The following is a 22,838-nucleotide window of genomic DNA, read 5'->3' as shown; positions in this document are numbered from 1 at the left end:
TGTCAGAGTGAGCTGGCTGTTCCCGTGGGACATTACGGCGTGCCCTGACGCAGGAGGTGCTCAGAAAGGTGCTGCTGGACCTCTGGAAGGAGACGGAAAGTGGCAGAGTCAAAGCTGAGTGGTTGGAGAGCAGTGATTTCCAGCTCCTTCAGATGTTTATTTCCTGGTGAGTGGTATGTTTAAGAATATTCTTAATGTTTGTGGTGGTAGCAAGAAATGATAGACTATTCACTTTTCCTATTTTTTCTGTTGTGGATTTTTGAATATCTGTGATTAAACACAGTCACCAGAAGAGCCCCCTAAACAGAGACTAACTAACAGAGACCAGATAATTGTTCAGTCCGGAGTGTCTAAATGTAGAATGAAGCCTCTGTTTAGTGTTTTCCCAGTGAAAACAATTTGCTTTTTGCTATAAAATACATGATCTCTTGGGATCTCTGTATTTCGTGCATTATTACTTTAAAAACAAAAGCAGTAGTTTATGTGATTACAGCTGAAGAATGTGGATTTTGTCCTTGGGAAAAAGGTAAAGGAGAAGAAAAATTGCATTCATTTCTGTTGTATAACCAAGAACATAAAGTCTTAGAGAACAGTGCTAGATATTTCCATTCAGAAGTACTGTGTATAGCTAACATAATTAGTTATTCACTTACAACCAGGAATAAGGATGTTCGTTTCATCTTGCTTTACAAAAAAATGGGTCCTCAATGTGTTAAATACCATGTTAATAGCAATTGCAGGCTGTTTCTAAACAAGGATGGCAAACAGTTAAGAGATGAGGAGAATTATCTCACACTGATGGTGAAAGAAAAAGTAAGACTGAATACTTTATCTGCAGTTCTGATCACAGCTTTCATCTGAAGTCTGTTCTATATTCAAAACTCATTCCAAATGTTTGCTTTTGCTGGTTCCTTGATTATATATCAATTTAGATTGACTTGAGATTTGGGCTCATTATGTAAGTCACACATCTAAATCTGTCCTTGTGTAGGGAAAAGAAGGGATTTTCCCAGCCTACCAACCCAGAATTTGACCCATCAAAGGTGTCTATCAAGAGGCACTAGGCTAGTTAAAGAGTTTCAGTACCAGTATATGGAAGCTGCTTTCAACAGAAACATTAATTAAAGGCTTTTAAACCTGGACTAGTGTCTTTTCAGCACTGTGGTATGAATGTCCTTTCTCCGTCATGATATCTTCTCTTGAAACTATCTGCTATGGCTCCTTTCACCTCATCAGCTCCTTGCAGAAGGTCCCCCCAACACAGTCCGAGTCTTGACTGTAGAGATTTCAGAGACATTTGACTATATTTTTCAGACCAATTATTTAGACTTTAAAGCAGTACATATGCTTATGACCTCTTAGGCACAACCCAGCACATGGTATACCAGGAGGTCTCAGTCTATGGCCCATACATTCCTTCCCTGCTTGCTATATTTGAAAATAGTCATAATTACTTCTGAAGTTTATCGCACAAGGTGAATGAGCCTCAGTGGGGGTGTTCCTCCTTCTTCTTTGCAAGTCACTCCCCATCTGTGGCCTGTTTACTGGGTAGTTAGAGTAATTGCTTCTGAAAATAGATGGTTGTACTTGGGGGCTTTGCCACCTGTGTTTCCTGAAGACAATGATTCCTCATTGTTGCAGTTGTGATGATAAGTCCTCTGTGAACTTTCATGCCCAGGCCTGGATAGACATGCTGCTAGTTTAGTCCTGTCTCTTAGACTTTTCAAGACACAGCAGCCCTCTGGGCTGGAGAGATATGTGCCATACAGGAGGTGTAGTTACTTGCATGCTGACCTACTTAACTAAGCTGTTGTAGGTTTGCTAGGGTCGTGTTGAGAAAATGCCAGGGAGAGAAATCTCACTATGAATCAGCTTGCAGGTGGGTTATCTGCTAGGCAGCTTGCTGACAGGCTTTTTGGTGGTCTTTCTGTTGGCTGCAGCTTTTCTTTAGGCACATCTGGATCTGCAACTAGCATGGAAGTTCAAGTTCACAGAAAAGAGGGACTTTATAAAAAGCGAGTGCAAATGGTATCCTGAAATAATATGGGTGAGAGTCAGGAATTTGCTCTAAGTGAATCATCTGATAGGGCTTCCTACCTGCAGGCCTCTTCAAGACAACCCAAACTTCACATTTTCACTCTATAAACCATCCTGTGCTCTAAAGGAGAGGACCTGCTTCAATAGGATGGATGCACAGTAATGGAAAATATAAGGTCAGTTTGCCTCTAGGGAGTTTGACTTGCTATTTAGTAAATATATATTTTATAATTCCTTAAAAAGCTGTTCTGACCTTGTGGTGACTGTACTGAGCTGAAATGCGTGTGGCTGCTTTGTGACAAGGGTTCTGCACAGTGCTGTTTTACAATATTATATGATTTAAGTTCAGTTTAGAACAAAATGAGACATATTTATGTAATTTCTTCTGGTAAAGAAGTCAGTGTTACAACTCAGGCTGTCCTATTATTTTCTTAAAGTAGAACACATTTGTCTCTTTGGTCATAAGTAGTTAATTACTGCATTGATGAACAACCAGTCTGAACCTCAAGGTAAAGCACGTATGTGTTTCCTAAATACCTACCGTCTCTGGCATTTAATCATCTCTTTAAAGTTAGAGATAGGAACTTGAGAATGAGAGTGAATCAGGGCCTTGGTAGTGGCACGTTTTGTTGTTGCATAAATCCAGTCTTCCCATTGACCAGTAGATGGGGCAAGTGAACCTCCTTAGAATTACAATCAAGATTTCTCAGAACGCAAGGTTAAAATGTAGCCCTCGTTGGCTCTTAGTTCAAAAGTCTAGTTCGAACTCTCTTTACCTTTGTACTGTAAGGGTAAATTACGTACTTTGACGCAACTGGATTATTTTCTTTACAAACATGTGTCGTAAACAATTGTTCTATTCCTTGAAATTCTGAGATTTAAAATGATGTTCCTTTTTACACAAGGATGGAAACAAATCTTTTGAAAGTTTTGTTGTGAGCAGATATGGGAATGAGTGTTCCCTCCCCAAAACCAGCCAATAGTTTGGTGTTTACAACACTCACGAGGATGCAAAGGATCCAAGTTTTAGTCCCTGGTAGTATTCCATGTGACTGTAGAGTGTAATAATTGCAAGATCACCTTCTCTGCTTACCTTAGGTCATCATCTCCAACCTTCTCCACCAAAAACTGTTGCCACTTTTATAAATTTATCACTGTACCAGGTTTGCGTGGCCTATGTGAATGACCACAGTTGTTCATCCTAGACAACCTTTCTGTCCATGTTTCTAGCTTCATGTGATGAGAGAAGTTGACCCTTAAAATAAGTTCCTGAATGCTGCCTGTTATAGAATGTATAACCTTTTTCTTAAACACGAGGGAATGTAGAGCCCTTTGTTTCTCTTTAGCATCTGCATTTTCTTCTACACCTTATCTACATATGCATGCTCTGCTCTGGCCCCACTCCTTCATGCTCAGGTTGGTAGTACAGGTCCTGGAACTGGTTGTATTCTTGCAGCCAGTTTGGTGCAGTTACAAGGACCATTTGCTGTCTCTCACAGAAGCAAGTAATCCCAGTGAAGTTGGCCTTGTGTAGGGTAGGAGGATCCCGAGGTGCAGAGACTAGTGACAGCAGGAAGCTTCTGCTTGTTGTGTGGACAAGATAGCATTGTTCAGTAAGTTGAGCATGTCCTGCCATTGTGGGAGCAGATCCCACTTGGAAAAAAAGCGAGTCTGTATTAATTTTATTTTAAAGTAGAGCCTACTTTGGTTGGAAGTGCAAAGAAACCTATATCTATACAAATGCAGAATGTTCATATAAAAGAGAACAGCTGGGCTAAATTTTTTTTTTTTTTAATTATTATTTTTAAAGTCTGTCCTCAAAATGTCAAGCGCTGAAAAAGGTAATAGGTGTAAGCCTACTTTCTCAGCCATGCTGGGGAAAACTTTGACTGCTGGGCACTGACTAGTTTAGTACATGTGTACCTATATGCCACCATCTGTTATTATCCATTCATGATATTCAAGACTTTTTCTGGATGGGAGAGAATTCCTGGATGAGGAGTTCCTAGCCGGATTAGCCATGACTTTGTGCTCTTGTTTGAAGCTGCAATTGAGATGGGTGGTACTGAGTATGGGAGGAGACAAGGCTCAAGCTGGTGTAAGCTAAGAGCAGCGACTTTGCAGACAGTGAAAGTAACCAAACTGTATAGATGTCTAGAGTGGTAAGATTTGGCTCTCCTCCTTTAGTACACTCTACTGAATCTGGGCACTGTCTTAACCTTCTTTGTGTTTCTGAAGAGCGATTTCTGTTAACTTTTCCACATGTGACTTAAAGAGTGCTTCACTTTCTCCTTCTTTTCAGCCTCGTGATGCCCTCAGACTCTAGCACTGACTCCTCCATGGCGTGCAGCCTGGCTCAGAGAAGGACTCTCACAGCCAAATTCCTATAGCCCGCTGCAGTCTTTCTTTTCTTTCCATTTGGTTCTACAGGAAAAATTCCTCTGACTTCTGCCATATCTACCTTTGCCTTTTAATATTTTCACTGCATTGCGATGTTTTGGATGAAATTTAAAGTGCTCTGTGTGGTTTCAGCTGGCATTTGTGTTTTGTTCACTGAGTGCATCTTAACCACCTCCTGTCCTCTTATTATTTCCGCCATGCCCTTCCCTGCTCCTGGAGAAATATTCTTCCAGTAAGATAAGCAGTGCTACTATCACTGAACACGCCCACTTTTACATTTCATTCTTCCTATTCCCTTTAGATTTAGTAATTTTTCTCTTCATTTTCTGCATTGCTGATGTAAAGAACTGTTCTGTAAGAAACACACTGCTCCAGTGGTAGGTATAAAAGCATGGCTCAGACTGCACGGGTTCCTCAGGAAGTTGGTCTGTGGCACAAATTGGCACGAGGCAGCTGGAAACACCTACAGCATGCAGTGGTTTATAGCAAGCCAACTGCTCAGTGACATGCTGGCCTCTGAGGAAAGCTATGCGTGCTGCCTGCCAGAGGTCTCTCAGGAGGATTGAGAGTTTGTCTGCTATTTGGCTCTTCACAGACAGCAGATGTTCCCTGAGAAGGTGAAACACGCAATAAATGACCATATTTACTTGAGGCAAATCAAGACAAGGCAGCAGTCCAGCCAAGTGTGTTTACTGATGCAGGAATGCTTTTGTGCTGATACAGCATTTTTTCACCCGAAATCTTGGAACATTTAGAAAGTGTTAACAAATGTGAGCCAACACCAGTATTTGCAGATCTATTTGAGACAGACTTTTATTACCTGCCTTGAATACCACCATCCACACAGCCCACACTGATTTTGGTATTTGACCATTTCCTGAGCTGCATACATGGCATCTACAGGTGGTGCTGAGCTCATGTTGATGCAGCTACATGATGTGTGGGACCTGAGCAGGTTACTGTGCAGTTGGCTCGGGTAGAAATGTGTGAAGGGTTGTCATTTCAGCACTGAGGCACAATTGTCCTGTTTTTAAGAGGGAAAAAATCTAAGACTTGAGCAGAAGGCAGAAGACAAATCACAAAGATGCGTCTCTCCTATGTTCCTAATGGACTAACAGACACCTTTGGATGCTTATTCTGAGGTTACTTGTCAACCTTCAGGGGCATACAGAAGAGAATTGTATCTTAAGCCAGTGGCAGAGTGTTAATACAAGGATTTCAAATTGTTTTTCTAGAGCAGAATGTGCTGCCAAATAAATATCACCTGGTTCTGGTTAAGTGCCAAGGGGTTAGCAGCAAGGTGGGAGCCAGCAGGGCTGCACTTCCCTCGGCAGTTTTCACTGCCTTGGAGACTGACAGCTGTGAGGAGAAAGGGGATGGCTCTTCCTGATGTACTGCCATATTTCTGGTGGATGGCTCCTCCATGATGGCCTGGTGGCCCTATAGTAACCCTTTTTCACAACACACAAAAGGGACAATCTCTAAAAGCTCCATGGGATGGACAAGCAACCCTGTCCTTCCAACTTCCCTACTTGTTTTACTGAGAAGCTCACGCTGTTCCCTTCTCCTTTGCTCAGCTCACAAGTGGCAATTTTCTGTGGCCATTTCCCCCAAGTGACCTCACTGAAACCCAAGAGAAGCAGAAGGCCCTACCCACTTTCTGCTTCAAGTCCCTTAACGACAATCTGCATTTGGTCTACAGAGAGGGCTTTTCCTCTCTCTTTCGTTCTCTCTGCTCTCTGGTTGCCTACAATGACAGCCGTCTCTGGTTTGAGGGAAGCCTCGCATGCACTGTGAGTGGCTCCTTCTGCTAAAAATTTGTTCTCTGGAGCCTGTTGCCACATAGTATAAATAAATTTCACTGCTTAGTACTTTCCCATTTTGCTGCTCAGCTGCTGGTAGGGAGCTGACACACCCTGTTTTGTTTTCCAAATTTATATTTTTGCCCTTTTTGTATGAAGGCAAAGTCACCAGATTACATTAACAGAGATGCAGTACTGGCATGTACTTTTTCGGTTGTCTTCTATTGCAATTTAAATACTGCATAAAAAAGGAATTAAAATGCAGCTGCCATCCTGGAACAATACTCACTTGGGTGCTGGGGCAGATTATAGACCTCATCCTGATTCAAAAAGCCTATCGGTATATACTAACTAGATAGTATCTATATGAAAATTGTTTTTCAGTTGTTCTACCATGTAAACTCAGTCTTATTTGAAACAACGTGGTCCATTCCATACATATATATATGTTGGTAGAATTACCAGGTAATGTAGTGCATCAGACCTAGCTGTGCAGTGGTGAGTGTAGGGACTGGAAGTTCTCTTTCTGTGGTAGCATGCATACCGCCGCAACTTCAAGCTCAGTGAAGGGTAAATATTTAGAGTGGCTGAGCCCAAACCGGGCTCTGTGCTGTTTTAACTAGATTGCTCCTGCCTAATTTAAAGCTGGCTTAGGCATTTCTCCACCACACCAGAGTTGCTGCTGAGTACACATACCCCTCATTTGGTATGATGAAAGCCACAGTCATGTTTTTTGTGGTTCTATGTCTGATGCTTTGAGCACTTGAGGTTGTTTTTACTGTTTGGATGTGACTGCATGTGCATTTTAATATAGGGAAAAACAGGCCATGATAAACTAATGAAGTCAGTAGAGTGGTTACATTTGTCTGCTTTCTTGGAAATCTCCATCATCCCCATCTTCCTCAGAATGAGTACAAGGGATCTATCAATCTAGGCAAAATTCTTTCTGTGTGCTTTTGAATCTTTTTATAGAGACAGTAGGTTTTAAGAAATGCAGTATATCCAGTGGTTTTTGCTTTCTCTTCCACTGATTCCTTCTAAGCAACTAAGGACACCAACCATCCATACTGTGGAAAAAATTAGAAAGTAGCCCTGTGGCATGTGCATTTTATAAACCGAGTCTTGAAAGAAATGACTTGAGGGAGGGGAAATTTGTCACCTCAACATTGCAAATGATGTGAAACCAGAATGTCCTCCCACCACAGCATATGTTTGTGGTGGGTGGGTGGGTGGGGGAGATGCAGGGAAGAGGTGGTGGTACAAAAATACCTTGTAAAAACAAGTGTTTGGCTGGGCGAGTGGGTTTGTCACTTCAGCCAGACTGCAGGGGGGAAACCAGACAGACAGGAGGCGGATGGGGAAGGGGGGAAGAACTTATGTCACTTCAGCAAGGTAAATAACTTGACACAGTACCTCAGAAATAGCGTTCAGATAATTAGCAGAAGATCAGATATTAAGTGCCCAAGTGGACTGGAAAGTTAAGAGGAAAAAGTAAAAGCTGTTTAAATAGAACAACAAAGGTGGTGAGAAATGTTTGATGTGGCAAATTGAAGAGGAAGCATACAGGTAGAAACCTCAGATAAAGCACGTGTGCTTTCCAGTCGGTGCTTTTCCTGGGCTCTGTGCTGGGGCTGTGAGGTACCCAGCAGGGTGGGAGCACAGCACTGGCCCTTTGCAGATCGGGTTGGTGGTGACAGCTGTTAATGCTGGGAGGGCTTTCTCCTTCCTATGTGTGATATTTATAACTTTTATTTGATTTTAGTTGGCTTGCCTCTGCACCCATGATGCCGCTCAGCCCTAATATGAGTGCACATGTATGTGGGAAAAAGAGAGAAAAGATGGGGATAGAGCAGGCTGGTGACATGCCCTTTATCCAGTCATCTGCTAGCAAGAAATATTTTCTGAATGGATTTAGATGCTTTCATCTGACTTCAAATTTAAAAGAGGGTTTAAAGGATCTGAAGAAGAGGTGCATTGCTCAATTGGACAAAACTTGGCCACCTGCTTTCACTTGTTTTGCTAAGAAGTATGTCATTCTCCCACTCTACTGGTGATTTTGCTGAATGTTATAATTCCTTACAGCAATCCTTCCCTCGTGCTGAAGGGTTTCTAGGGTGGCATATGGTATGGTAGTTGGCTGGTCCCCAGTTTGCAATCTAGGATGGAAGATTCAGCTCTCATCTCCTCCTCTGACCTAAAGCATATTGCTGAGGTCTATTGCACAGCGGGGGACTTTCCACTAGTAGGTGTTCATACAAATTTTACTGAATCTGGGGATCTTCATATGCTGGCATGCCGTCATTTCATACTTGCATTCCCCTGAAAAGCAATGGGTATTTTCCCCCTACAAAAAGTTTCAAAGAAAACACACTAGCACATTTTTGGAGAAATTTTGCACGCTCCAGCCAGCAAATGGAAACCTCGAATACCTTCAGAGACCCTGTCTGTGCAGCTGCGTTATTGCTTTGTCCTCAAGGGCTGACTTGGGGTAGCTGAGGGGATTAGTAGTCTGAGTTCCCTGACTTCCATGCATGTAATATTAATGAAATATTTTGGTGGAAATCTAGCTTTTACATTTCAGATTTGTTTCGTTGCACCAGTTGGTGGACTGAAACTGCCATCATAGCAGCTGTCTGAATATCAAGTAACGCAACATGCCTTGATGCCTTGTCATATTTCTGTGTTTGCTCACAGCTTGAACAGTCCCAAGCATTGTGTTCCTATTTTTTTTTATGGAGCTCCAGAGTTAGTGAAATAGAGAGGATATTTTTTTTCCTCCACTTTCTCACAAATCCACTCAGAATCTCATGCCACACAAATCTCATGCTTTTTCACTCCTCAGTGCCTTCCACTGATATAGTGATTCACCCTTTGTGGTACAGATGCTTAAGGGCACTTGCACCACTGTAAGAATTACACTACTATGTCAATGCTTCTGCACTCATGTCTTACAGAATACATTGTGCCATAGTATCTGAAGAGTGGATGTTAGGATAGTGAAAAATAAGATACATACAGTTAGTCCAGACCATTTATTTATTTATTTATTTTGTTGGAAGGTGTTATAACTAAGATTTAAAACTTCAAGCACATTTAGTACTTGTGATGAAAGCCTGGGAGTTTCTTATACTTAGCATGTAACTTCTGATGAAAAAAAGAGAGAAAGAGTTTAATTGCGAGGCATTAAATAACCCAGTGGTTAGAATGATCTTCAACACATACAAGGCCCAAATCTAAGTTCTCAGTGTGAACTAGAAGGAACAGGAATACAAATTAATCTCTGTAGTGTTGTAACTGTTGGGCTTTTGAGTGCTTAGAAGGATACATGAGTCTGTTTTTTTCTCTGATGTAGACAGTGACAGAACTAGAGGCAATGGTTCCAAGCTGTGGCAGGGGAGATTCAGGCTGGACATTAGGAAATATTACTTTTCGGAAAGGGTAGACAGGCACTGGAATACACTGCCCAGGGAGGTAGTGGAGTCACCGACCATGGGAGTGTTCAAGAAACTTTTGGATGTGGTGTTGAGGGATATGATTTAACTGGGAAGTATTGGTGATGGTTGGACTGGATGATCTTCTAGGTCCTTGATAGGTCCAACCTTGATAATTCTGTGATTCTGTTTTCTGTGATTTCTTTGTGTAAAGACTATCTTTTAATTTTTCATTAGTCTTCATAAAGTCTTCCTTTAATTCTTAATGTCTTTGAATTTTTTAATTTTTTTTTTCATCTGGGATTGAAACTTCATTATTTTGCAAAATGGAAATCTTGCTTCTGAGGCAGGTAGAATAATAGAAGTTGTGTTTCCAAGGCATGTTGAATAATAGAAGTTGTAGGTGCATTGTCAACATGGGGCGAAGAAGAAAAATATGTTGTTTCACTGGATCTGTGCAAGAGGAAAGTCTGAGCTTGATCTACAAGTCAAAAGTAAATATATTTTTGACTTACAACTGGTAAAGATTTAACATCTTCTTCATTGGGAGATGCAAATGATTCAGTCCAACTCGATCAAAATCTGCTGTCTTGTTTGGCTGATGGCACCTGGAGTTGGTGGGTGCGATGGTTACCTTGGGGCAGACAACCTGCAAATGGCAGCAGCATTTTAAAGAAAAGATGTCTGAGTATTGGAGAGCAGCTTGGTTTTCTCACTTGTCATCGTTATTTGTTTCTCTCCTGGCCGAACCACCAGCAGCAGGTTAAGGATGACACAAACTAGCAACAAATCACGGGGTGGAGGACAGAGCATGTGACAATGCCCTGGCTGTGGTGCAAACATTTGAGCTACGTTTCGAAAGCCTGGGTTTGTGTTCAGCAGGGTTCATGAGGGGAAAATAAAAGTCTTTGAGGATAACAATCAGCAAGCTTGGTCTCATCAGTGTCTGCCTTTCAGAGAAGAGGCTGGAGCAGATCCCATCAAGCTGTGATTTGGTTTGGTGCACAAGGGAAGGTTCCTAGAAGCATTCCCCCAGCTTCTTCACACTGTGCGCTGAAGGGAAGAAAACAACATTTGGCAATTTGTTGTCAATATTTGTATAACTCCTGATGCCACTAAAACTGCATATGCAGGCTTTAAACTAACAAAAACAAAGCCATGGCCAAGCTGGAAGGCTGGATTTGTTTCCACGCACAATTAGGTTTATTTGTTTAGGTCTCATTTTATTTGCTTTCAGATGACTCAGATAGGAGTATTGCAATCCTTTCAAAGTGAAGTAGTGTTCTGTGTATTTTGGGCATTGCGCTTAGCCAAATGTGGAAAAAATTGGCCGCTCAATAGTATTTTCCTATCCAGAGGTTTTTCAGATTTTTGAGAGGAACTGAAGGAATGTCCCTTCCATGCCAGGCTTTTTTTTTTTCCCCCCCCTTCATAGCGTCTCTCCACATCATTGTTAAAGAGCTCAGGAATTTTAAAACACTCCTCCGTTGTGCAACTGTTAGCAACTGCCCTTATTAATTGCTTTAACATTATGTCTCATGCTTAAATTCTCACTGGTGTCATCCATAACGTGCTGCTGTGAGCACCTTTTAACCCGTTCCGATAAGAATATATGCACGGTGCTCTGCTCAGAACCTCCCAGCTTACTTGACCAGCTCAGGTTTTGCTGCAAATGATTTCCTGCATATACAAATGGATATTTACATGTTGGCTGGTCTCCAAGCTTTCTGCTGGGAGTTAGCCACTGAGGGCAGATTATTTTCCAATGGACATGCATGCATGCATGCTAGTGGTGTTATGAGAGCTGTCTCAAGTCTCAGTACAGTAGCATGGTGTGGATTTTTATTTTATTTCTTCCCTCCAAACCCCGTAACAAATAAATGAAGGTAAAACTACAGGGCTTTTAAAATCTCTTCTGTTCTAAATGGGCAGGAGGCAGCAGTTTGCAACTGGTGCTTTAAGCATCGCTGTGTTTTGGGGGAGGTTTTTTGCTTTCTTTTCCTTTTGTTTTCTTCTCCTGATCGTTTTCCTTATGGAAATTCCTCCTCTGGTGATGTTTCAGAAAATGTGGACAATATGAATAAATCCGCATTTATTCCTATTTATACAAAACATAAAGGTTAAATGATTTCCTGCACTCACCAGAAGTATGCATCTGATTTATGGCTTTTTTTTAACGCTCTTCCCACTCATGCTCATAAAAGAAATATATTACAAAAGCTAATAGACAATCTATTTTAGAGTTTTCCTTGATAAAACCAAACTGGAACTTTATTCAGTCTTAAATGTCAGTTCTAAAAATCCAAATGTTTTTCTAATCAAGAACAATAAACGTGGAAAGTGTCTCCATGGAACAGAGCTGCGGCTCAGCACGCTGCTGGCCCAGTGCTGCACACCAGGGCAGATGGAGTCGGCACATCACGTAGCCCTCTCTGCAATAGCTTGCTCTGCAAGACTGTTTTGACCCCAGGGAGGATTAAACAATGCTTAGGATATGCGATTCGTTCTTGTACTTCATTTTTCAGAGGATAGGAGCCCAAAATATACCTATGACAAAGTGCCAAATTGAGAAAGGATGTAAATTTTCAAACACAATATAGAAAGGAGAAATAACATAGATTTCCATGCCTGTCTTAAATACTCAAAATAGTCATAAGGTGAGCAAATAGATTGGAAGGTGCCTAGAGATTCATTGCAGGCCTATGACCCTTTGCTTCCCTCCCTCTTGCTTTGGAGAACTAAGACTGTAAAAATGAAACCCATTTTGAGGTATCAATGTATGCCACTTTAGGCTGATTTTTTACGATGGATTGGCTCCTGAGTTGCTATGCACAGCTAAGCAATAAGACAGGTTTCTTGGTGTGCTATATATACTTAGGACTTCTTACATATACCACGTAGTGAGCTATAGCTGAGCTGGTGTTGATTTCAATCTAAGATGGTTTTACCCCTTCCTTCCTGCAGATGTGTAATTGTGTGTAGGCAGATACTCACTGATGCCTGGCAAGAAATTCAGATATTGAGACTTGTGGGCTGATCACCACTTCCTGATGAGCATTACAGGTGAGCCTGCAAGGGGAAGGAGACCCTGAGGAGGAAAGCTAGGAGAAAGGGACTTTAAGGTTTAAAAACATCAACCTGAAAGCTACAAGACAGAGGCAGAACATGAAAGGAATTCAGATAGTGTTCTTTTACCAGATGATGAGTGACCTGAAAAAGTTCAGCAGCAGTTAAATCTTACAGCAGTGCCAAGTATAAATAAGATAGTCCACACGTTAGTCTTCTGTTATCCTATCCTTCCACTCCTCTTTCTTTTACTTAAAACAGAATAAAATGATTTTAAAAATATAATTGAACACTTTTTTCCCTACTTTAGGGCAAAGTAAAGTTGCCTACCTTTAGGACTGGTGAATTGGAGGATTTTGAGTACTTTGGATGACACATGCACACTTTTTATTTGTTGGAAAGTTGCATCTTAGTTAGGATGAGGTGAAGATGGCTACCAGTCATGGAGGAGTAACTTAGGTCACCTGAATAGTAAGCATATTGTAATCTGTAATGGCAGTGCCAAATGCTTGGAAACATGAGAGGGAAGAGAGTTGGAGGAAGATGAACAACCAGTGATGCTCTGAGGGCATGAGAGCATGGCAGTAGCCAGGAAGGCTCTGAGAGCTCAGAAATACCTTGCCCCAGTGTCCTTTGACACTGGATTTTTCTCTGTATCTGAGACTTATTGTACATAATATGACTCAGACTCATAAAGCAGAGGATAAATGTCAGCTTGTTTTGACCTACAGCTGCTACTGCCCAAAAAAACACTTCTTTCCCCACTAATGCAAATCAGACTTTCATCCAAAAATCATGCATATTGGTAACTCCTCTGATTGCTTCTTCATGATATTTCACTTTCCACAGACAGGCTTTATTACCTTTTTGAAGGAGGACCTTTGATTCAGCTATGATTAACTACTTTATTACAGCGATGCATGTTTACTTCCTCATTGCTGGATTTCATTAAGTTGTCATCTTTGAACTTTGTAGTCCTCAACGAAGTAAAATTTGTCAGACATCTTCATTCCAGCAAATTTTGGTATGTGGTTTTTCTTACTATTATCATTCACTTCCTATGCATAGAGCTATGTGGTTGTTCACCAGCAGATATGAGTTCCCACTGCTCGTGCTCTGAGCTGTGACTGCAGTTAGCAGGGTGCAGAGCCCAACTAATGAACATGCAGCTGTGGCTTAACACTTCTCTAACATGGCTACACAGCTTCCATTCAGCCTGCAGTACTGAAACATCTGTCTGCAATGTACCTAGTGAAAAACTCTGCATGAGTCAGTGTAGTGGCTTCCTAGGTAGAGGACTATTAGCATGCATTTAAGAAGCACATGGAAGAAACCTGTCTATGCCATGGATAATGCAAGCTTGAATTAGAAGCTCAGTAGAGATAAATGACCTATGGTCTCAGTAAGACATATATGAGGCTATGTGGAAAAGATCATGTTGGAAAAAAGGAATAGAGCACGGAGTCAGCCATATCAAGTGCTGTTGCTCCCAGACTAGGCCTTTGCTGCTGGGTCTCCAGTTGGATGATGCCTACTGATCTCATGCTGGCCCACGTGCAGTGGACCATGGCCTCTGATACGGCCACTTCTGACAAAGCAACGGCTCTGAAAACACTCTTCCCATCCAACCAGTTTCCATGTAAAGCTCAGCTGGCTGCAATGAATTGTACTGCTTGCATAGTAATTGCTTCACTTAAGGTCATTCACAGAAATAAATGAAATCTGTGCTGGTAGCTGTCAATGCTTTACAGCAGCTCCAAGAGCTGTTCTGCTCAGCTAAAGTGTGCCAGGATGCCTTTGTTGTTTGACAGCCTGCTGGCAAGAGCTCCCTTTTTGGGTATTTCTGATGGTGGTGCTGCTTAATACTTATGGGATGCAGTGATGGCTGGCAGGTCCCTCGGGCTGGTGCACAGGGGCTCCCCATGAGGCAGCAGGGCAAGGCCTGGGGAAGTATCCAGGGCGCTGTCAGAGACAGTCAGGCCTGGCAGAACTCTCAGGAACTCACCAACAGTAGCATGCACAGGCTATGGACCTCCAGCTGAAAACACCTGCTTGCTCCATGCAGGTCCTGCTCCAAATGGAGACCTTCCCTGACTGCCTTTTCCAGTTCATAAACCTAAAACTTAATAAAATACCAGATCTTAATGCTTCTTCCAGAAGAGAGCAACTGCTGCAGTCTGGTCTTTTTCCTGGATAGCTAGAGATGCTTTACAAATGGTGATGTCCCTTGAGTGAAGCCAGACAAAATCATCATCTGGCCAGACAGTAAACAAAACCATTTGTTAAAGGTGAGCACAAAACCTAAGCATCAGTTCAGACTTTGGACAATAATAAAAATATTTATGCCCATTTAAATAAAATTCTTCATGTAAACCAGAGTAATTTTAAAAATCAGCAGAGTACCTTTGAATGGATTTTTTTTTTTTTTTTTTTCCTTAAGAGCATGTAAGGCAAAACCAGTTAAAGTGGCTTTTGACTAAAAGGTATGTGATGGTGGCTAGATGAGCTGCAGGACTCTGTGGTGGCCACTCTGTCTTCCTGCAGCTGGGTTATAGCTGCTGTGCCTCCAGGTGAAATCAAGAACTGTAAGTACTCAGCATCTGAGAAGTCACTCCCTGAGTGACATTACTCACTCCACAGTGAAGCCAACATCTATGAACAAGTAAAATGATCTCAAAGGGAGGTTAGTTTCTGGAAGACAAATAGGAACTGAGAGTAACCTGTTGCTTAACTGCCATTGGGAAAAAAGATAACATGATAAGGAATGGCTTCAGCCTATTTCAGAAACCCAGTTCCTCCTCCACGCTCATAGTGTTATTCTTCATTTGTGCAGTGTTTAACACCCAAGCACCAATGCTGCTATAGAAAAGCCTGTACGGTTGGTGAAATATTTTATATTAGCTTTCCAGTCAGAAGAGTGAAAGGGTATGCATTTGTCATACTTAAATGATGTCACTTTGGGAAGGGATTAATGTTTTTTGGACTGCAAGATAATTAATGTCTGCTAACCCTGAGGGTTTGATTAAGCAATCAAGTACCAAGTGACATCTTTGCCACATGACACTTCTTTGGAAACCATAAGCACCAGAACAGCATTTCAGTGTATACTTTGGCAAATGTGAAGCCACCACTCCTCCTCGGGGCTGAATTTGTCATGACATCTGGGTGGTGAGGAATCCTGGGTCTCTTGAAATAGGTTGTTTCCATTTTCGGAGTGAAATAAGAAGATACAAGCAAGGGATTAATAAATTATTAGATGGAATTCCTGCATCAAGGAATTGAAACGGATATGAAAGAAAGTATAGTGCTCAGGCAATGGGCTGTGTGGACCAGAAGGAATATTTTGCATTTCACAATAAGCACAGAGTGACAAATTTGCATTTTTTTCTGTAGGTGTTTAAAATGTCTTAACTATTGCTGACACCAACAAATCTCTGTCCCACCATTTTCTGGAGGCAAATGGTATAACAGTATTTCCTGAGTAAAGGCTAAAATCAGTGTTCAGTGTTCACAGAAGTCATTCTTGCAAGAGCTTCCCATTGAAATTTTCAATTGAAGCTCTTGCAAGATAGATAGCTATGATTGAAAGGAACTTTTTTGCTTGGTATGGAGACAGGGCAACACATAGGAGGAAGTGATGCTGCTGCTTTGTTGGCAGTGATGTCTTACACTGCTCAAAGAACTAAGAGACACTTCTGGCACCTGTGGTAGGAGAATATTAAAGCTCATCTGAAGAAGGACAGCTTTTTTTGCTTTCTCTTATTGCTGTCAGCACTGTTATGGGCATTTGAAAGAGTAACCTGGATGTGAGAGGTCAAAAAGAACAGGCGGATGTTTATGTATTTGCATGGAGAACTAGTCTTATTGTTGCTGTGCCAGAATGAGTTATCATATCATGGTTTTTTGTATGGAAAAGAGAGTGATTATTTGGTTTTGAGGGGTCTGATTTCTGTTCAAGAAAGGAACTAGGGGGTGAAAATTTCCACTTTTAGGTATCTTGTCACAAGTAGAAACAATGTGCCGACATGCAAAGCTTTGACCTAGAGATGATCTCCATGATCTCCATGATCATCTCTAGGTAGCATAGGTAGCATCAATGAATCATTTAACATTATTAGAATTCTTAAATATGAAGGAGTCTTTGGAGTACTAATATTTCACTTCTGTGCTCTCCCAATAAAATGTGCATTTACCGTAGTAAAACATAAGTGCAATACATGTCAGAATATTTGGGAATGCTGAACTTTATGGAGTCAACCAGGTACTTGTTCTACACATATGGCAGATCTGAGGTGTGTCTGCTTTTTCACTATTAAGCACATTCCCAGATTTCACAAACAGAGAGAATCACCCGGTCAATAATATTCTCAGCGGAGGGAAGACAGTGGGATCTGATGCTACACAGCCTAGTCACTATTAACTGTTACTGCTGGCAATGGTGAACGTGGGATTTATAGGTGAATGGCCTACCCATAGCCTAGGGAATTCGTTTTTCTCATGCTTTGTTAATAATGTGTCTTCCTTTTGGAGAAAGAATTTATAGCAGTATGGATTGTTATTGTTGGTACACCATAAAGCACGCAGACTTTTGAAAAGGATCTTCATCTTTTATTAAGTGACAGAGAAGAGAGTAGATGGAGAGCCAGGGTGGAAACTAAGCATTGGAGCCTACCACATCTGGCTTTCTTTGGTAAGGTGTCTTGTGCCCTTTGCTGGAACATTTCCTGCCCAGCGCTTAAAGGAAAGCATTCTGGTCTAAACTGACCTTGTGTCTGGGCAAACCTGGCCATTCCTATATTAAATGTTAAATCATTTTTAGAATACATAAATAAAAGAGCGGATAACAGATTGCTATTAAAATACCATTCATTTCCTTCCATACTCCTTTAAAACTGTGGGCTTTGGGATACAAATATTCAGTGAATACAAAGTTTATTTCATTCTGATTTGTTATTACATGTCAAAGGCATGTTACTGAGTCAGTGTTCTAGTCATTTTTTCCTTAGTTGTTGATTATTTCCTGATCGGTTGATTTTGGAAGTTTTATTATTTACTTTACTCTCACAATCTGGAAGTACCTCTTGGTTTCCAAACTGGCCTCAGACTGTCTTGCTTCTGAAAACTGGTACCTTGTTTTGATCTGTTCCTCAGATTGATGCTATGTCAAAGGTTCCCTTGCACAGCATTTCACCACTACCTTGGTGTTCCCATCTTCTAGAAGCACACTGGAATATCGTAACTGAATGACTTATTCTTTGCCTATTGAAATATTAAAGAATATGCTACAGAAAAATATTTCAACTTCTTTTTTAAAGGTCTGGGGTTCTAGCCAGCCTTATTCTACTAGAACTAGGCTCATGAGATATCATAAGACCAGATTTTTCAAGTTGACTTTATGTAGCTTATATTGGCGCTTTGTTATTAAACAGTTTAGTATGTTTTACTTTATTCATGTGTTGCAATCAAGTATACTGAGTGTTCATCAGAGTGACCAGAGACCTAGGACAGGGGGTCAGGAAGAACAGATGGGGCTTTACAGATGCAGGTTAGAAGTTCATTTGAGTGGGAGGGGAAATAGTTATATCTGTCTCAATTAAACACAGCAAAATAGGAGAGGGACAGCAAGTTGCAAATGTCTTCAGAATGCCTTGCATCTATAGGATGCTGCTTTATCTGAAGAGTTGCTTTTGTGCTCTTCTGAATTTCCAGAAGGCACAGAAATCATCAATCTGAAACATGAAACCAGGCCCAAGTTCCTAAGCCCCACTAAAATAGCAGTGTTGTTTCATTTTCCAGCTGAGTAATTACTCCTTGGAGCCAGTAAGAAGGAGGAGCTTGGAATGTCACTTGGAAATGACTTCCCCCACACACACCTCCACAATTTTTTAAAGACTTTCCATGCAATGAAGTCAGTGCTTAATTCCAAAGAGCACCCTAAGGGTGATTAGTATACAGCGCGCAGGAGAAGTATCTCTTCAGAACTGCTGGGGGACTATTTTATAGAAAAAAATAAAGGAAAGAATCACAGAATCATAGCATGGTTTGGCTCAGAAGGGATGTTAAAGACCATCTAGTTCCAACCCTCCTGCTGTGGTCAGTTTCCACCCTCCAGATCAGGTTGCTCAGAGCCCCATTCAGCCTGGCCTTGAACCAGGGATGGGAGCACCCACAGCTTCTCTGGGCAGCTTTTGCCAATGCCTCAGCACCCTCCAAGTAAGGAATTTGCTCCCAACATCTAATTTAAATCTCCTTTATTTTATTTGAAAACCATCCTCCCTTCTCCTATCACTGACTGTATAAAAAAATCAGTCTCAGTCTTTTTTTATAAGCCCCCAGAAGTACTGGAAGATCGCAATGAGGTCTCCCAAAGCCTGCTCTTCTCTTGGGGCTGGACAGTCTCCACCCTTGGGTGCTGAGGGAGCTTGTGGGGGTGATTGCCAAGCCACTCTCTGCCATCTACCAGCGCTCCTGGTTATCTGGAGAGGACCCAGAGCATTGAAGGCTTGCTGATGTGACTCCCATCTACTAGAAGGGCTGTAAAGAGGATCTGGGGAATTACAGGCCTGTCAGCCTGACCTCAGTACCAGGGAAAGTTATGGAGCAAATCATCTTGGGTGAGATCACACGGCATGTGCGTGGTGTCCAGGGGATCAAGACCAGCCAGCATGGGTTCATGAAAGGCAGATCATGCTTGGCTAACGTCATCTCCTTCTACGACCAGGTGACCATACTGGTAGACAATGGAAAGACTGTTGATGTAGTCTACCTAAATTTCAGCAAAGCCTTTGACATGGTCTCTCACAGTATTTGCCTGGGGAAACTGGCTGTTGTCAAAAACATAAACATACATTCAAGGTCCATTCTAGCTATTCTGTACTACTAGAATGGAAGAATCTTGTCCCATTTGTTCAGACCAGATACACAGTATGTTAGTTTTATATTAGGATGGTCTATCTTAAAAAGGATGAAATACTATCCAATACTTTACATTTGACATGATATACTTAAAAAAAACGTGAAAATTTAGGGTACTCATTTTTGTAATTTAAAAAAAAAAAAGAAAAAAAAAAAAGCCTTCCTTCAAATTTTCCTTTTTAAAAAAATCTTCCTGTTCTGTTTAACTATTACTCTCATTGCTTAGGTTTTGTTCCTGGGCTTCTTTCCTCCTCAGTGTTGAATTTACCTGTTTATGGGATTGGTATCACTGTCTATCACTACATTGTGCAAATTCTTTCTTCAAAACTTAGCTAAATGCATACTAGATTTCATGTCATTTCATGTACATTGCTCATTCACAAGTCACGCTTAGGTAGAGTTTGTTGAAGGATAGGAAGATGTTTGGGGTTTGCTGAAGACAAGGACTGTGATGTGATGGAGGGCATTGCTGCACTGAGATTGTGTTTTCCCAGAGAATAAAGCAGCTGCAGAAACTTGTCAATAAGTTCATTTTAATTTATGTGGTTTAACCCACTGAATGCTTGAGAAAGTAGGAGCAAATTTTCAAACCATCTTCCAAAGCTTCTGGAAGGGGGTGTTCACAGCAGTCTGAGTTTATGTACAGCAAATAACAGAATCATAGAATCATAAAGGTTGGAAAAGACCTCTAAGGTCATCTAGTCCTTAGAACCACGTTTACACTTTGTGATGTGCCACTTAACTTTGACATCATAGCTGGTTTCTAGTATATTTTCAGGCATTTAAAGTCTTTTCCCCCTGTCTGAAAAACAGTTGACTCAGTCTTGACTAAGCTCAGCCTGACCATACTTCATCTAGGAGCTGATTTCATGTAGATGTTCTGCCTTTTCAAAAATAGTAATAGCTGTAGCTGTTGAGACTGAGCATCTCTTGCACTGTTATCAGCTATACCTCAGCTGCCTGGGAGTACTCAAGAGTGATCTTGTGCAGCTGTTCTATGAGGGATAAAACCTGGGGCACCATGAGTGAAGGCTTGGACAGAAGATGTTAGCTATCATTCTGAGCTTTGCTTTGAACAAGACACTGCAAGTACCATTGTGCAGGATCTTCTCTTACTGTATGCAGTATTTTTGGTTTATTACACCCTTGCATATGGCTGCATATGGGAGTATCAGACTTTTTTTCTATAGCTGTAATGGGCTGAGTGGCAATAAAGACAGTCTCTATTCTGTGTCCTGATGTGAACCCTAACTGCAAGGCATTCAGAAAACTGGCGGTTGTATACTGTTGGCACATTACAGTTACTATTTTTTTAATAGTTTTGCCCAGGAATGAGATGGCAATAGCAGAGATCTTCAGGGGATAGTGTTTCCTTCCTGAGGAGTGGAAAAACTGCTTATTTTCCAAGGAGCTTGGTAGGTGAATCTCTCTGGCTGAAGTACTGGCTATTTCCACCTTTGGCAGGCATGCGTGTTCTTCTCTGTTACCAATACTGAAAGCCATATAACTGTTTTGTAGTTCATGGCTCTGTTTTTTTCCTCCACTCTTTTCTTGAGCTTTGCCATGCGTAAATGGGATTGTGTCATTTGGAATTCACGAAAAAAAGTGAATAGTCTCTATTCTGAAAAAAGATGGAACCTTTTTTTCCCCATGAACTTTACCTCACCAGTACCAAATATTGTCAACTCTTTGCAGCTTCCAGGTCCTTAGTCTAACATCACTGTTGAACTCTGGCTTGATGAGTTAATTTAGGTACTGAAGTAACTATGCAGGTTGTAATTGTGCTATACTTTTTAGAAAGTAATTTCTGTCTGTCTGATTCATTGGTCATGACCCATTTCTGAACCGTGATGTATTTCCTATCAGTGTGGGCAGTTTGGAATTTACATGTTATTGACAACAAATATCACATAGTTGGGCTGCTGCTTAAGACAATGAATATTCTGTTCCTGTAAGGTGAGTAAATTTTCCAGAGAGGACATTCTTTTTAGATCCACACCTGTTTGGTAAGAAAGCTTTGAAGCACTGAGAAAGCAATGGTGAAAGGAGGAACACAAACTTGATAATGTCCTGATCAAACCAGAAAAGCAGTGTGTTGGTTTTGCTCCATCAGCCACTCTTAAGCATTCAATCAGATGTGTAAGATTTGTAGGGCATGTACCTTGTTCAGTGCTTTCTCTGTTTGATGACTTCCAGTGGAAACCTCACAGGTATTATTTTCCTATTGGTCCCCTGCCATTAGAGGATTCTGATGTCAAGTGTCTATTCAGATGCAATCTTACTTTCTTCTATTTGCTGTCTACACGTTCTGTGATTTGTTCTTACAGAGAAAGAGTTCTGTTGACTTAATAAACATGAAATATGGTGTCCTGGACAAGGCTGGCTATTTCATACTCAACATGCCAGCGTATCTGAAGTACTGTTTGTGCTTCATATGCTACAGCTTAGCTTTAGGGTGAGGCAGGGTTGGGGGAAATTACTTTTTGTATGTGAGTGTATATGTTGTGATTTTTGTTGCTGTTGTTCATTTTATTTTGTTTTAACTGGGAGCAGTGACTCTGTTTCTGGAAGGTCTGAAACTCACTTCTGTTTCTTGTCATTTGTAATCAATTCCAGTTTTATCAAATATTTGATAAACTTGTAGCTACATATTTTTGTTTCTTATATGCCAACCAATGGGACTAAAAGGTAAATGCACATAAAAGAGCCAGACCTTTGTCACAGCTGAGATTACTGCAACGAAAGTTCCTTTTCTTTTCACTTACTGTATCTTCAGCTACTGATTTTTGTTTTTGTTTTTCAAGTTTAGTCAAAACCATGTTTGTTTTTCTTGTTCCAGTTATCATAGAATCACCAAGGTTGGAAAAGACCTCTAGGATCATCCAGTCCAACCGTCCATCAATCACCAGTTAACACTGTTGCCATAAACAGAACACATAACTTTTCCATTCTTAACATCATTAAGGATAACACAAAATTACAAAGCAAATCTAAGCAGTGGAGAAGCTCTACCCAGTTGTCAAGTTCCACTGCAGAATACGTGCTTCAAAAGCCCCATGTAGGCAGCTTATCTGACAATCTTCTATGACTCATTTTAAACTACTGGAAAAGGTATAATAAGAAGCATTTCCCAAATTACGTGAGGAAAAAGAATGCTTCACCTACTTGGAATCTCCAGACCCTGGTT

At 41.1% G+C, this 22,838-nt stretch overlaps 1 protein-coding gene across 1 annotated transcript in view; it reads left to right on the top strand.

Moving 5' to 3' along the window:
* The first annotated feature begins 39 nt into the window (after positions 1–39).
* Positions 40–22,838, top strand: part of RBPJ (recombination signal binding protein for immunoglobulin kappa J region) — a 135,328-nt gene continuing 112,529 nt past the window's right edge. Inside the window, exon 1 of the mRNA XM_085545608.1 lies at positions 40–166. Within this exon, the coding sequence (XP_085401734.1) occupies positions 153–166 (14 nt within the window). The 5' untranslated portion in view covers positions 40–152. The remainder of the gene's footprint in view (positions 167–22,838) is intronic.

Source organism: Coturnix japonica, chromosome 4, assembly GCF_054131305.1.
Source record: "Coturnix japonica strain WE chromosome 4, WE-NBRP24, whole genome shotgun sequence".
Classification (NCBI taxonomy): Eukaryota; Metazoa; Chordata; class Aves; order Galliformes; family Phasianidae; genus Coturnix; species Coturnix japonica.
This window is presented reverse-complemented; position numbering and strand designations above follow the sequence as displayed.